The sequence below is a fragment of the Antennarius striatus genome, chromosome 23 (assembly GCF_040054535.1).
Source record: "Antennarius striatus isolate MH-2024 chromosome 23, ASM4005453v1, whole genome shotgun sequence".
NCBI lineage: Eukaryota > Metazoa > Chordata > Actinopteri > Lophiiformes > Antennariidae > Antennarius > Antennarius striatus.
Window position 1 is genome coordinate 5,219,063 of NC_090798.1, and position 15,938 is coordinate 5,235,000.

The 15,938-nt window shown below is 37.0% G+C and overlaps 2 protein-coding genes and 1 non-coding gene across 8 annotated transcripts; all 3 read left to right on the forward strand.

Annotated features, from left to right (window-relative positions):
* The first annotated feature begins 49 nt into the window (after positions 1-49).
* On the forward strand, positions 50-3,795 carry LOC137590316 (membrane-anchored junction protein). 2 transcript variants are annotated; one of them, XM_068307855.1, is made up of 8 exons: positions 50-150; positions 284-391; positions 911-956; positions 1,122-1,197; positions 1,373-1,474; positions 1,931-1,953; positions 2,323-2,459; positions 3,128-3,795. In XM_068307855.1, the coding sequence occupies exons 1-8, from the start codon at positions 104-106 to the stop codon at positions 3,192-3,194; spliced, it is 606 nt and encodes a 201-aa protein (XP_068163956.1). In that variant the 5' UTR covers positions 50-103; the 3' UTR covers positions 3,195-3,795. The 2 variants fall into 2 exon arrangements, with proteins under 2 accessions (XP_068163956.1, XP_068163957.1); XM_068307856.1 differs by lacking the exon at positions 1,373-1,474 and having other exon boundaries at positions 1,122-1,227.
* On the forward strand, positions 3,156-12,249 carry LOC137590313 (interleukin-13 receptor subunit alpha-1-like). 5 transcript variants are annotated; one of them, XM_068307850.1, is made up of 11 exons: positions 3,156-3,202; positions 4,503-4,585; positions 5,785-5,942; positions 7,426-7,546; positions 7,660-7,759; positions 8,835-9,040; positions 9,333-9,466; positions 9,854-9,977; positions 10,178-10,274; positions 10,360-10,432; positions 10,690-12,249. In XM_068307850.1, the coding sequence occupies exons 2-11, from the start codon at positions 4,561-4,563 to the stop codon at positions 10,759-10,761; spliced, it is 1,110 nt and encodes a 369-aa protein (XP_068163951.1). In that variant the 5' UTR covers positions 3,156-3,202; positions 4,503-4,560; the 3' UTR covers positions 10,762-12,249. The 5 variants fall into 5 exon arrangements, with proteins under 5 accessions (XP_068163951.1, XP_068163950.1, XP_068163949.1 ...); XM_068307849.1 differs by having other exon boundaries at positions 3,165-3,220; XM_068307848.1 differs by lacking the exon at positions 3,156-3,202 and adding an exon at positions 5,115-5,329.
* A 1,977-nt stretch (positions 12,250-14,226) lies between these two features.
* trnar-ucu (transfer RNA arginine (anticodon UCU)) lies at positions 14,227-14,300 on the forward strand. Its single transcript has one exon. It is a non-coding gene; the product is annotated as a tRNA-Arg (tRNA).
* Positions 14,301-15,938: the final 1,638 nt, after the last annotated feature.

Consider the following 15,938-nt stretch of genomic DNA (forward strand, 5'->3'; position numbering starts at 1 on the left):
CCACTGATTGGTAGAGAAGATAGCCAATCAACGAGTCGCAAACTACGGAAGGCGGTTTTGGTGACGTGCTTGTTTTTGAGTAGACAAGGATGCTGCGTGCTTGATGACAAAAAGTCGAGTCAGTGTTCGTCAAATTCTGCAGGCGTTAAGGTAATTTTTTTGTAAGCGTTTCAATGAAGACAGACAGACAGATAAAGAGAGAGAAAAACAGCAATTTTTTCTATGAATCAATAGTTAATCAGTTGTTATATTAATCTAACTACTACCGACTTTACTACTTTAGTTCCACCATGCCTCTCCAAGCCTTCTCCTTTCCTGTCCCTGAAACTCGATTCTTCAAAGCTGGTTGTTTCATCTACAAGTTCCAGATCAGAGGAGGCAGCAGCTACAGGCAGGACTGTTTCAGTCTTTTACTACAGTCTCATATTTATTTTTATAACATAATGGTTTTGTGTTTGCTCAGACGTGACTCATACAGTATGTTTCCAAATAACATGAAGTCACATATTTTCCATTGTGATTCTTTCCACTGACTTATGACTTATGTGGTCGTAAATCAGAATCCTGTCTGCTGATTAAACCCTAGTGTGAACAGTCATATCTTGATCTGTGGATGTGAATGTGGATTACCTCTCACTGAGAGTGCACTTCCTTATTCACAAAAACAATTGGGGAGGTAACAACGTTGAAAACACTAGTACTGTCCATTTGAACTCTTTTGTTCAAACACTACTATCTGTGATAAAATCAGTACATGTTATGGTTTATGATTTGTCTGCATTTAATAGACCATAGTGTTGTAATAAGCTTTGCAAAACTGTTCCCAACATACAATAGAGATCTTCTAACAACCGTTAGAATACAAAGTTCTGTGATGGTGAGATAATATGAATGTTTTACATGCCATCAGTGGAGAAGAGGTTCTGAGGGGGAACGGCTTAAATTTGGAACTGGAGGTAATTATTGATGTTCTGTTAGCATTCACATTTGTGTGCTGACTCTGTGTCATTCAGAGTATTCTTCATCAAATTATTGTCTATACTAAATCAAGCAATTTTACACACTTAAGGCTTATTTTTGTTGATTTTTTTAAAAATTCTGTTTGCCTCGTCTGTTTCCAGGAAATTATTAGAACTGTTCTTGGCAACTTGGACAACCTCCAACCCTTCACCAGTAACCACTTCAACATCTTCCCTTGTATCCTTATTCATCAGTTTCTTCATTCAGGTTATTTATTTAGATGCCTGCTAGATAATCCACCATAATGTTCACATCTTACTATTGCATTCTGATACTTTGTGGGAGTATGTTCTAGCTCCAAGATACAAATCAAAGAACTTCACTGTATTATTTTGGTAACTGTAAGTACCAGATAAGAAGCAGTGGGAAGGCATGTCTAAGATGATGTGCACTCATCATGAAAGGATTTTAAAGGCCTACCCCTTTGTTCTTATCCTCTACCTGGAGCACAGTGGTGAGAATCAACAAGCACAAGTTCGGAGCCCTGTAATTCTCCCTGTTTGTCTTCCACTGTATATATTAAACACATTTTAACATCATTGGGGGTAGTAGTTGTCATGTAAATAATGCAACTGTGACATCCAAGTCAGTTTCAAAGTTCATGAGGACCTATTCTCAGTTGGCTGTGCTGGTGTAAGAGCTACTTAACAAACTGAGGCAAAAGCAGGAAAGATTTCTGAAGTAACTTGAACAAAATAAGTTATGATTCAACTGATGCATGTATTATTATTTTATATTATTGAACTGATTGTCTTCATCAAGAAAGGGATACGGTCCAAAAACAAGAGAAACAAAAAAAGCATAAACACAGGTCACTGACAAAAAATTAAGGGCTATAAAGTAAAATGTAAGAACTGAAGATCCTCAGCCATAAAGGATCTTTGTCTCACAAACACTTCTCTTGTTTCAGGTAAACATGAGAGGTGGAGCTGGGTGAGTTGCTGTGCTGTTATTCAGTGAGAAAAAAGGTTCAGAGGTCTTAAAGTTAATTCTGTTATTGTCTATGTGCTTTCATTACTCAGAGCTGGTGGATTACTTTATCTTACATGACACTTTCTGGTGTATCCAATATTTAGCAAAGCCACACAACGTCAAAATGATGGGGCTTAGCCTTTTACAATTTAATGCTTAATAAAACAGAATGAGGCACTAGAATTATCTATAGTTTATTCAACACCTCTTTGATGGCATCAACAATAAAATATCACCACCTTCACAAAGCTGTTACTTTTGTCTGCATGTTTGTATTCAAATAATCTAATATGTACTGTGTGTATCATCCAGTATATTACTATGTTCTAGGAGAAAGAGGTCTCACCTGAAATTTCTGTTTCTGAGCCACCCATAAAGCGCAACAGATCTTGTTCACCACTGGAGGAGGCCATACTAAAGGATTTAATTAACGACTTGGATGCTGAACAGGAGACCCCTCTGGAAAGGTGGGTACTCCTCACACAAATGTCATCTGCAGCCCACTATCTGCCCGTCACACTTAATCTCAAAAACATTTGTTTTGACTATTCTGGCTTGTTTTTACAAAACTTATCTGAATGGACAACATTTTGAGTTCACTCTCGGTGAGAAGAGATCAACATGAAGATCTAGATCTGACTGTTCATACTGGGTTCACATCAGCAAATACTGTATGTATGATTCGGATTTAGGACCACATAAATAAGTGGCATCAATCATCAAGAGCATCAATATAGAGTTCACAAGTAAGGGAAGTTGGTGTGTAAATGAGAGTAAAACTCAAATGCTATACTATTATACCAAATATGTAGTGCATTTGTTCATATTCTGTTGATATTGCGACTTTGGTTTTATCAATAGGTTTTATTTGCAAAATGTCCCGTTAGCTCAAATTCATAAACACAAATAAATACAATATAAAAAACATATTTTCTGTATTCTTGGTCTCTTATCTGTTTACTGACTATACAAACAACTTATTTACTTATTTATGTTTAATACAACCAGTGAATAAATAGTATAAGTGTCTGAAAGCCAGTGTTGTGTTCCTATTCATTTTGGCCCCAAACCATAAGAATAGATTTCCCAAAAGCCCTATTGATTGTAAATACCTATCAATTTGTGTTCCTTGAAGTTTTCTGACACCCTGCTGTGAGCCCATGAAGGTCCTAACCAATTGGAGAGAAGAGCAGAAGCGGTGACATTGCTGGTAGGACCAACAGGAACAGTTGAGTCACAAACAACATCTGTGTGGGCGCCAGACATTGCCAAAGAATTACTGTAAGACCAGAGAAAATCTGAAATGTAACTGTTAACAATGCTTGCAGCAAGATCTGTACATTATCCTGACCCTCAAAACTACACCTTGAGCTGTTACTGATTGAATCTTCATTGTTGTTCAGCTTGTTCTCTTTGAAATAAATTCTAATTAAGAATGATTTAACCTTATTTCTAAAGCATGTTTTCCTTGGAGTGTGTTTCCATCTGTCTGCCCTCCACCATTGTTCTGTTTAACTGTTTTAATTTTTGCTCAAATTGGCTGCAAACATAAAAAGCACATGCATTTTCACACAAAAAATATTAGATCTTGGTGTATAATGAACGGGTTAACACACCTAATGGGAGGCTTCGCTCGTGTATGCAGAGATTGTGCCGCTTGTGTAAGTCCTGTGTTGTCCCAGGATTCACCTCACCAGAAGTCCCTCTTCCTCTGATTGTACTGAGTCCTGATTTCTGCAGGAGGTCATTAAACTCCTTAGTCCCTTCCTGAGGGATAGATTAGAATAAATCCAAATAACAGCATGACCAGAGCTTGATATGTGTGATTGTTTCCTATTTTGAATCTCATATGCTTTGGCAATGTTTTGATTCCTCCAGATGGAGGCCTGGAAAAAAATACAGAAAATGTGTTTATTTGTGTTTTATTGTATATTTTTGTTTATTTTATGAATTTGAGCTAAAGTACATTTGCAAATAGAAACTCTTCATAAAAACAAAGAATATTTGGAAATATCAACAGAACATGAACAACTGCACTGCATATTTGGTAATAGTATTGCAGTACTTTTCTATTTACATGTATATGAACATTTGATTTTTACTCTCACTTACACAGCAGGTTCCCTTACTTGTGGACTCTGTATTTATGCCCTTGGTAACTTAGTCTAACATGTAGATGCCAAAGCTGAAACCTTACACCTCAAACCTTAACCTTGAACCAAATCTTAAACTTTAAATTCATTGATAAATGTTGAGGAATTTGCATTTTGTCCTCAAATGAGAGATAAGTCACTTGGGGCCCTTTCACCACAAGTCAAACAGACATGGAGGATGGCCTGCATGTTGGGGCAACGCTATAGTGATTAAGTAGACAAACTAGTTTTGGTTTGCTATTTCTTTTCTGGTTCTCTCAGTTGTTTGAGGGTTTTTTTTGTTTGTTTGCAGATGATGAAATCTCTTCTTGCTTGTTGAGTAACATTCTTTAACTGTTGGACTACTTGCCCACACAGGTGAAAAGAAAGAAGTGGTTAAACTCTACCTTTGATTCATGAGTCATATTTCCAAGTCATGTTTCCAAAGAACCTCTTTACAGGTACATGAGCTGAACTTTCCCAATCTTTTGATGTCCCTCTGTCCTATTCTTTTGACATGTGACGTTGTCATAAAATAAGCCTGTATTTACATGACGATTCACAGTATTGGGTATGTTGCAGATACAGTATATTGTCTCAGACTGAATACCAATAACGAAATAGAAATTATCACATTCTATTTTGTTCCACTCCACATTTGAATTACACACCGGTTTCTGTTAAGGATATTATTCAGGTGTGTTCACAGAAGGCTGCAGTAGTCGCTTGAAGGTAATATTTTATGTTTTATTTGGTAATAACACTTGGAATACATGTTGCTTTGTCCTGTCATTTGTTGACAAATTGCCCCTGAAGTCTATTTTCTTAATAATCCCTTAAATGAAGCTGACATAAATCAGGCATTTGTTTAATATTTATGTGGAATTTTTAAATACAATTTAAAATCACGTTTTTACCCTTAGACCAGTCAGAGCAGTAACTCCTTATAAGTAAGTGTTATTTCTGACCAATGAGGTCTGCCCTGTGTAGGCGCTCGTGACGTCATCGTGTGTGCGTGAAAACAGGCTCGCGCTCTTCGGTTCATCCCAGCCCCACTTCCCGTTTTCCCGTCAAAGTGAGTCGAACTCTTTCGGAACTGGGAGAAAACAACAGAAGAATGTCGAGGACAAAGACAAACGGGCTGTTCTCAGATCTGCATTTCTTTGTTTTAAGCTGCCTCGTTGTCACCGTTGAAGCTCAGGAAGGTAAAATGTCACCACTTTATTCACCTTTGTGGTTTTGTCAGAAGACCCTAGTTGCCTGTGCGGTATAACGTTGGTGTTTTGCGGTGATTGCGTCACTTGTAGACGTCACGTGACGCAATTCATTCCCAATGAGCCTTGGCACCGAATCTGTTGGAATTATTTACGCATGTTTTGACACCTGTTCACATGATATGGAATTATTAGTATTGCTTTAAACTACAGACTCGTCCTGTTCTGTCAGTGTGAACGTGTTGCGTTTTCTCTTTCTTATAATATACGTTCAGTCATTATTAATCTGTTGTTAAACTTGATTTGTTTTGATCGAACCCATCTACTTTTGGAGGCTCATGGAGATGCAGGATAAGAAATTAGAGCATATCAGATTAGTCAGACTGCTTGTTTACTAAATATAGTAATAAAAATCTCATTGATACCTTTCGATGTATTCATCTAAGGCAAGATTTCGCCACCACAAAATTTGACCCTGCAGTGGATTACGGATTTTTACCCGTATCTTTCCTGGGCACCCCCGAATCATTCAATGAGTGACTGTAAATACAAAGTAGAAATACGACCATTCAACAACAGTGAGGACAATAAATCGTCATCAAACGTGAGTATGGAGATGTTTCTGTTCTACAAAATGACATTTATTCATGTGACAAGTTTATGTTTTATTATCAAATGGATGATTGCAGCCTAATCCCTCCCTGTAAATCTGAATTGAAGTACCCCTAATCTTTAACAAATAACCCCTGTGGCAAACAGCCAATTGCAGTTTACAAGACCTGTCATTTATACGCTACATACCACCATTCTGGCTTTCTTTACACTAATATTTCATGTAATTATGAAAGCATGTGTATTGGTATAATTCTGACATCAATACTGGATATGCTAATACTTTATAATGATTAATAACAATAGTAATATTACTACTACTAGTAATAATAATACACAAATATCTGGAATGATTAAGCATTATATGAATATCAAATCCTGTCTTATATATCTATAAACTATCATTTATAATATTTATTTGTTTGGTAAACTGATTGTGAAATGCAAGGAATTTAAGAAAGCTGTTCACCATCTGTGTAAAGTTGTCTCAAAACTATTCCATGGCACTAAACTATAAAAGAAAGATTCTCAGGGGAGTTTCATCTGTTAACAAGGCATATTGGGAAGTCTGCTAACATACTAAGCATGTTTCTTCACAAAGATACTAAGAGTTCATAGAACTCCCTAGAGTTCATTCATCCAACTCATCTCTGATAAATCAAGCTAGACTACATAGTTTCTTGAAAAAACAAACAAACATTATTGTTTGATTAATTCTTGTTTATATGATAAAAAGAAAATTGGTTTGTTCCACGAAATTCCTAGTTAACTTCACAGTTCCAGTCTCTACAAACACAATGACATTTATTAAAATTAATTGGTGCTATGCAATAGTCAGTGGTAAAGAAAGTACCCAGAGGATTAAGTAAAAAAATACAGATTCACTTAAATACAGAGACATTACTGGCAACATGTATTTGAAGTATCAAAGATGAGATTCATTATATTACATTACATAGCATTTGTGTGTTCGTTCATCCGTCCGTCCGTCAGTCCACCATCCATCTTTGTAACCATTGCAGATAGAAAGATGAAACAAAAAGCACATTACTCAGGTGGCAAGGGGAATGAAAATGAGATGATGACCTTAACCATGAGAAAACTAGGTCAAGGTCAAACTTCAACGAATAAGATAAGATAAGATAGATAAGATAGAAAGACGAAAGAGAAGGCCAGTGTGAGTAAGACCATAAATCAAAGCTAGTGCTTTGATCCACGAAAGTAGGTCAGAGCACAAGCTTTGATCTTTGACCAATGCAAGTAGGTCAGGGTAAAATTTTGATTCAGGGGTGTCGTAGGATTTTGCAGTCTCTGACTGCCTTTATTTCTTGTTGAAATGAAAGATGAAGTTGCTGATGCTGAGTGACCCTTTTTGAATCTGAAACTGCATTTGTGACTAGTTGTGTTACATTTTGAGTGAAGTACTTGATGATGGTTTGCTCGTTCACGGTGTTCTCTTCCATCATCCTGCTCAGACACGAGAGCCTCGATGGACAGAGCACATTGTGATGGAGGGAGGATTTCTAAACTTGTCTGTTAAAACTGTTTGTAAAGAAAAGGAAAGCAAACAGGTCTTCAGATACCTCAAAGACCCAGGTAACATGTGGTAGAAAGACAGGTCAAAGATTCTGAACCATATATGGACAGCATCGATGTCTGTTTATGTTCATGTTTGTTCAAATGTAAATATGTGTGTCCACTCTTTCCAGAGCTAGTGAGGGATTTGCAGTGCTCCATCCACACATCTAAACAAACTAGCTGTTCCTGGACTCCGGCCCATCTTGTTCCAGATCTCAGTTTTTTCTACAAGTATGTGTGGGAGTTGGGAATTTGGGGTTTTTTGCTTAGCACACGTAAGATTAAAAATAGATTGGCAGAGAAACATGTAAAAGTGAAAAACACATTACACAATAGATTTAAGCAAGCTGTATTGCTCCATTTGTGGAAGTTACATCAGAGTAGTTTCTCGTCCACTACAAGAGGAAGCTCAATGTTGCATAATGTGGGTGTGTGCCAATGGCTACAGATGTGTTGGTGTAAAAAATAAATGTCTGTAAATTTATTAGCCACAAGCTAATAACATTCTAACTTGTTATAATACTGTGTGAAACAGCTAGCGTTGCTAAGAATAGCTTACAGCTGTTGGCTTAAAAGAAGAAAAAAAAAAGTCACATTATTAATGCATATTGAACAGAATTGTTGCTATGTCAACCGCCAGCCACTTTATAATACAGTCGCTGCAAAAAATGCAGACAAAATGCTGTTGATGTTACGGTTTTGCAGGAAGTCTCCAGCAACATTCTTTAATTATGTCATGGAACATCGTGTTCAAAGCACATTAAATACATTTGAATAAACACATCACAACACTGTTACAGTTAAAGTGAAGACGGATGCACTAATACCAGCTTTAAACTGTTACGTATGCATTTAAGATATTGCTCAGAAACTAATACCATCTATGGCAAAATAACACGAAGGCACGAAGCCTCCGTTGAGAATAAACATCAATATGTTTGTTTGAACAACATATAAAGAAATAACCATTTCTTCACAGCAATGTGTGACTCAACCAGTATTTCTACAGCCAAATTTAGTAACGTTTGTAGCGCTCGATTTTGTTGCCTCTAAAAGGGACCAAACTTGCTAGTAGCCATTACTTTCAGTTTAAGATAAACTAACTGCTGAATGTCTTTGCTTTTAATAATTACCAAGAAAGTGCTTATTTTATTTTAACAAAAATCTTTATCTTAATTAACACCGATATATATTGTTTATCTGAGATGGCCAGCTCCAAGTACTTTTTTTTTTGTTTAATTCATGAACTCTTTCATCATCTGTTTTTCTTTGTAATTTTGAGATAATTTTCTTCCACCTTCTGAAGGTTAGTGTACGAGGACGGAAGGACGAGATCCGACGACCAGACCCTGTCGTGGGTACAGGCGTGTTCATCATACACTTACACTAATGGTGTCCGGACAGGCTGTAATTTCCAGGCAAAAATCACCCAGGATGTCCTCATTTTGGTCAATGGAACAGTGAACAACAGAACTGTCAAGAATACCTTCAGGAAAGCGCTTCACAACAATGGTATGCCCACCACTGCTGATTCAGCATCTGGACTTCTGTGCAGTCTGTCCTGTTTTGAAATATGTTGCATCACCGCTTTCACTTTCAGTTAAAATTCTTGAGAAGTGATACGTTATAGAGATGTGTGTGTATTTAGTTTTGTAGTAAAACACAAAACTTAGAACTTTGGAGAATTTTAGGAGAACAAAAACAGGTAAATGTATACATTTCCTCAAGGATTTTGAAAAATTACTGGTTTATCTTATTTTTTGGTCGAATATGGCTTGATTAAAGTATTTTTTTGTTTCTACAGTGAAACCTCCTCCGTTAGAGTGGGAGGTTGAGAAAACTGCGACAAAATTTCTAATAAGCTGGATTGCTCCTGAAATTTCAAACCCCCCTAAATGGAAATTTATAATTAATATCACAGAGTGTGGAAAAAAGTTGGTAAGACACAATATTTGAGCTTTTGATTTCTTGGCATTTTAAATGTCAGTAAAGATTGGGTTTGTTGTTGTTGTTTTTTGGTGATAAAATGTTGGATTGATCCATGACAGCCTTTGTTAGCCTTGTTGTTGTTCAGAAGCTGAAATACTAGTCTTGAAATTCAAGTTTTTTTTAAAAAAAGAAGAGCTCTTAATTGGTCAAATACAGAAATTTGAGCCTGAAAATTTTCGATCAGATCCGATTTCTAGCATTGCAAGGAGCTCTTTGGGTGTCAGTGTTAGTTAAGAATCCATCCATTATTATTGCTAAAGTTAGCTGCCATGTAATTCACTGTTTTGTCATTGTCAAGCACAGGGTCAAGAGAATGTATGCCTTCTTTTTTTATAGCCTTCAGAGGAAGTTGAAAAAACCAAATATGACCTGCCTTTGCAGTCCCACTGTCCATACCGCATGTCTGTAAGAGCAAAAGCATGGAGATCAGAGACGCCGTGGAGCAAGGAGAAGTATTTCAGTACGTGCATCGTCTCTTCTTTTAACTCATCTTGTTGAAAAGTTTCAATTGCTTGGTCTCAATTGTAAAACCATTGTTGTTTAGATCTCTGTCTCTCTAACTAGACCCATAGGTCTGGTTGACTTTGAAATACAAAAAAGCCATTGCTGTATAGGACATTCTGAGCTGATCAAGATGTCACTGGTGTGTATTTCATACAGGTGCAGATAGAGATCCTAACGCCTTCTTGTATGCTATAATCTTCGTCGCATTGACCGCTGCCATTCTGGGAGCCATGTCTTTGATGTTTTTGATGAAGTATGTTCAGTACCCATTCCTGTTAGCTCTGCTCCTGTTTAGGTGTTTTATTGTTTATCTCTGATCTCTAACTTTCTCTGTGCAGATACAAGAAAACCATTTTTCCGAAAGTACCACAACCTCGGGACTTACTCAGTGACTCTGACAACAACAACAAGGTGACTGGGTTTTAAAAAAAAATTATTATTAGAAGTTAACTCCCTGGTTGTCTTCTTTAAATTATTGAAGCGACATTATGACATTTAACTATTATGACAGGATTTGGACTTAGGGAGGGAACTTCATGCTCATAGTTTTTGTTACTATGAGGAGGATTCACTGAGATACTTGGAATGCTGTGTTCAGCGTTTAGACAGTTCCCATCTGTGTTCTGCCTTCTATCACACGGTAACATGTTGTCTTTTCTTTTTCTCAGGTCATGCTTCCCAGTTTCTACAGCCTGGCAGAGGAAGAAAACTGTGAAATCACTCTAGTGATTGATAAGTAAAGCCTCCTCATACGTCACTGCAGTTGTATACCAAGTTCTTGTTTGCACTCCGGCACCTAAATGTATTCTAGTGGATATTGGGAGTCACACAGAATGTCATGCAGCTGAAGTTTCTAATCAGGACAACCAAATTACTCACATTTAGCCAAATAGAAACATTCCAGTGTTTATTATCAGGATAAAGTTAAACACATAAACACACTATAAAACATCGTTATTTGCAGTAATATAATAAAACATAATATCTGTCATATTTCCTTGCATGACTTTATCTTTTATCTGCTGCTTCACTGCACTGCAGAGCTTCAGATACCTCATCAATAGAAATGTGCAGCTGAATTATCTACTGTGGGGGGCAGCAGTGGCTCAGTGGTAGACTGCACAGTAGAGGGAGTCATCCAATGTTCCAAGATCGGCGGTTTGATTCTCGCTCCTGCCCAAAAACACCTGGAGTATGAGCTGACAGTGGGAGGTGTCAGGTGTGTGTGTGTGTGTGTGTGTTATGGACCTGTACACACTATATACATGCATGTAAAACTAGTAACCTGTATGTAGAGTGGAGTCTTAATTTCCTCTTGGGGATTAATACAGTTAATAAATTAAAAATAACATGTTTGTGTCCCTTTGAGGCACTGAAGGAGTAAGTGTAAGAAAAAGAGCTTTAATTTTTTACAGATGTTTGTGTTTTTAAAATACACGTAACATTTGGTAGATATTAGTGTTCTAAATACTACCTCTGTCACATTTAAAATGTCTGAAGTTTAGATATTCCATTAGACAGTCCTTAGTTTAGATTCTAAACAAAGTGACACCATCATTTAAAGGCATTTTTTCAGACATTAAGTCTTTTTCTCTTCAACAGGGTAATCTGTCTAAAAAATATAAATGTGTGTCCTGTAGTTCTGATGATGTTACCACCACTGAAATTCTGGGTTTTATTTTTAAATATGTATGCTAATTTATTTTTTTGTTTTTTTAAAAACGACCAGATCAGCATTCTGTAAATGTTGTTTGATTGCCAGCGCTAAGATGTATGGTTGTATTTTTGTTGATCAGAGACTTCTGTCCTGATCAGATATATTAATGATTAAAGAAACAGAATGTGGCTACAGTAACAGTTGAAGAGTTAAACCCAATGAATGTACGTTATGAGATTTCATGAACAAGTCTCAGGAAAATGTCATCTCCAGATGACCAGGATTAATGTTTTTTAAAGGCGTTTGAAACGATAGAATCAGCTCTACTACTGTTTTGTGCTGAGCAGAGGTCAGCATAAGGTCTCTATTGAGGACAGGGAGTATAAACAATGAATTTTGCAATCATAAAAAAGAATAACTATCAATATTTGTGCTGTACAGGCTGTGCATTTTGAATTATCCACTTAAGAATTTTTTTAAGGCATTAATGTTTTGTTAAGTAACTTTTTTGCTGACAGTGAAGTGTTAATTCATAATATCAGTATAATAAATAAATTAAAGTAATATCCTACTGTGATGATAAATTGTTCTGTCCTGTTTCAGTGTGTTTTATTTAATTCCTTGTTTTTTCAACACACAACACAGTACAGCAGATGTGTTTGACCACTTTCTGAACCAAGTAATCTCATGAAGAGCATAATGATGGTCCACTCACCTTACCGTGACACTCTCAACAATCTGGAATATAGTTAACTCATCAGGTCACGTGACTTTTTTTTTCTCCCATTACTCCAGAGTCCAGTCTTTTTTCTCCCATGGTTCTCACTAATAAGTAGTTATATAAAAGCTATGCAGCTACACCCATCCGTCAAGTATTCTTAACGTTTTGTCTGTGTGTGGGAATGCTGTTACTTGAATCTAAAACACTGATTTTTTTAAATGATATTTAACCAGTGGAAGGCTCTTAACTTATTATCATTTGACCTTTCTTTGTCAGATAGTTTATTATAAATAGAAACAAAACCTTCCATGCTGTGTCTGAAATCCAACCAGAAAGAATACATGTGGAAATATCAATGCGCGTAAATGAACATTACTAAGTGGACCTGTCCAGTTGGGAATTTATATATATATCATGTTAACATAACATCTGTGACAAGACTTCTGTGATGCTAACCTTAATTTGATAACATCCATTTCTATGATATGACAGGAATGACTTCCAACTTTGTGTGGTTCTTGGAAAAAGAATAGAAAGTAGGTACTGTATATGTGTTGTTGTTTTTTTCCTCTGGAGAGTTAAGGTGCCGGTAGTTCTGATACAGATACATCAATCATTTTGTAGATTTTCCTGTCGCTAGGGAGGGGTTATATATTATTTCTGAAGACAAGTTGCATTGAGGGGACTACGCCCTACTTAGTAACCCAAGCCAATGAGGAATTTCGGAAATGTTGTTAAATATGTTACAGACGCGTCGGGACTCTTTTCATGAATGGTTAAGAAACCGCATTCTGTCTCTGGCTTAGCGACCGCTGCCAAATAATGAATTTCCTGTCAAGTCAGTGTAACAATGACATAAAAATATTACAGCACTATAAAATTCATTTGGATCCAACATGCCAAACTCATTTTATCCTGTATAGCCTGAACTCCAATTATAATCCCATCACCATTTCAAGCTTAATGCTCTAATTCTAAATTTAGGGAGTCACAAGTTGTGGAGGCCAGGTCAAAAACATCATGTAAGTTAATGTCAAGGATAAAATGCCTCCAATAACAAAAAACATCCACACATCAAACCACAATGGGAATCTCGTCTTTGCTCTGCTTAAATGTCCTTGACATCCAGAGTAGGAAAATTGTGTGTGACGGGAAATTAATTGAGGTGTCGCACTGTGGCATAAGGCTCATGGAATGAGGAATATAACAGTTTAGCTGATGCAATGCTGGTGTAATTCCACTGTTGATTCCACACGGCTGGGGCTTTGCATGGTTTCCAGACAGCAGTGTGGCCCACATGTGGAAAAAGAAATACACTGAAAAGCAAAAAAACAAAATACAAAATAAAACCACGGAATGTCCATTTTCAACTACGTTAAATAACATCTGCCGTGTTTCCACTGAACTGTGTGGAATTAACGCTCTTATGAACCCATCCGTCGCTATTTTAATACATAGTATTGTGACAAAAAGGAGCTGAAACAGAATACATCGCCCTAAATGTCGGCTCAGTCTCGACGAATTCAGCGAGCTCGTTAAGTTACTTTTGATACAACACATTTCCTGTTGAAGCAGTTTCAAAATTAAATTCTAAATGGTAACACACTTCAAACGCCCATCTGTAGTTTAGAAAGCTTTTATTTTGGTATGACGAACCGCCTACGTTTTTTAGAGATTGTGGCTGACAACACCGCCATCTAGTGGTCAATGTGGGAACAGCCAATATGTCGGCTCTGACTGGTCCTGATGCTGCAGAGATGTACAGAGCGGTGATACGGCAGGATAGTAAGTGTGTAAACCGTGTAAGACCCACATCAAGCTGGCGCAGTCTCTGTGGCGCAATGGAATAGCGCGCTGGACTTCTAATCCAGAGGCTCCGGGTTCGAGTCCCGGCAGAGATGAGTCACTCTGTGTGCCACACGGCAGACCTGCGGTAATTTTTTTTATTACAATGAAACTAAATTTTTTTTTTTATTGCATAAACCGAACAAACTAAAACACATCTCCATCACAGTTTTACATGAATGAAAATATACCTCCAGTATAAATCCCTTCAATGTTTTTATAGATTTATTTCAATATTTTGCTCCTGACTCTTCCAGCCATACCATATACCATTTACTTTTTTGAGATAAAAATCTTTTGAGCTAGATCCCTTGAAATTTAGACATTGCAGAGTATTACCACTTCTGAAGAAATTGAGGATGTGGATGCTGCATGGATGTAGAGGTGTTCACGCCAGGCAGTCTGTCTTTCAAATAAATAAATAAATAATATTATGTGAAATATGTGGAATATTTTGAGGTTTGTCAAAAAGCATTTGTTAAAGTAGTTTGCTTTAAGTTATTCAAGGAGAATGGGGATTAAAAAAATACGGTACAAATTGGGAGGGGTCGGGGGGGTTCATATGCATGACTTGACTAATAGCTGAGAGCAATCTGACATGTCTGGCTCGTCGGTTCATATGGAGATGACGATGAAGGAGAATGAAGATTTATTCATTGGGTGAAAGGTTAACTGGTTTAGGGGGAAAAAAGTGAATTCTTACATTCTGCCCATTGGTTTTAATTGGAAATATTGCGTGACAAACACTGAATATTACATAAATTATGAAATGTATTAATGAGAAAGGCAATAGCTGGAATGTCCTGAGTGGACTATTGATCATGTGTACATAAAGCTTAAATGAAGTCTTCAGTAAGGTAATAAATGTAGAAACAGATCATATATTCTGTGCATTAAAAGGTGAGTATATCAGTTTAGAATGATTAACATCTCTCATCAGGATTATATCTGAATCCCGCCAACAACAGTGCCAACAAAGAGTGCGCGTGCATGGGAGCGCGTGCACAATGATTTTGGGTTTTCAGTGGTGGGAGGGTCGATCCGGGCCATCAACGCAAGGGGGCGCTCCTGCATCAGAATAGGACACTTTCCGCATTCCTGACTCCGTGGAGCCGACTCACAGTGCAGACCTAGTGGGCTGTGACAGGAACAGTGTCAGGGGAGAGAATCACTCAAATCTGTAGCCTACATTATCTAACTTGTGACTTACTTATTCATCATGTTGACGCGTTGTCCAAGTACATTTTTTCCACAGTAGAATAGAATATAAAATATGCTCTAATTGTACCTGAAAGCTCCGTGGAACATGCTGTATGTATAATATGATGTATATTATCAATCTTAAATTACTGCATTACTGTGATGAAGCTAATTCATGTACTACAACTGACTTCATCTATTAATACATCCCATGAATCTGATGTTGGTGCAGGTACGTACATTTTCAAGGATTTATCTGTGTAATTAACTAAATTAGGTGAATGTTAGGAAGTAACAAGATAAATCGGCCGGTCCCAACAACAGCACATGTGTCATTATACTTCTCTAGAATGGCTTATGTATTTTTTCGTGTATTTTTTTTATTTTATTTTTTATTTCACCGTGCTCTGTTCAACAAGCAGATGGAGAAAAAAAGGGGGCAGTGCCGAGGAGATGGTGACGTAGAGAGAGAGAGAGAGAGAGAGAATGAGAGA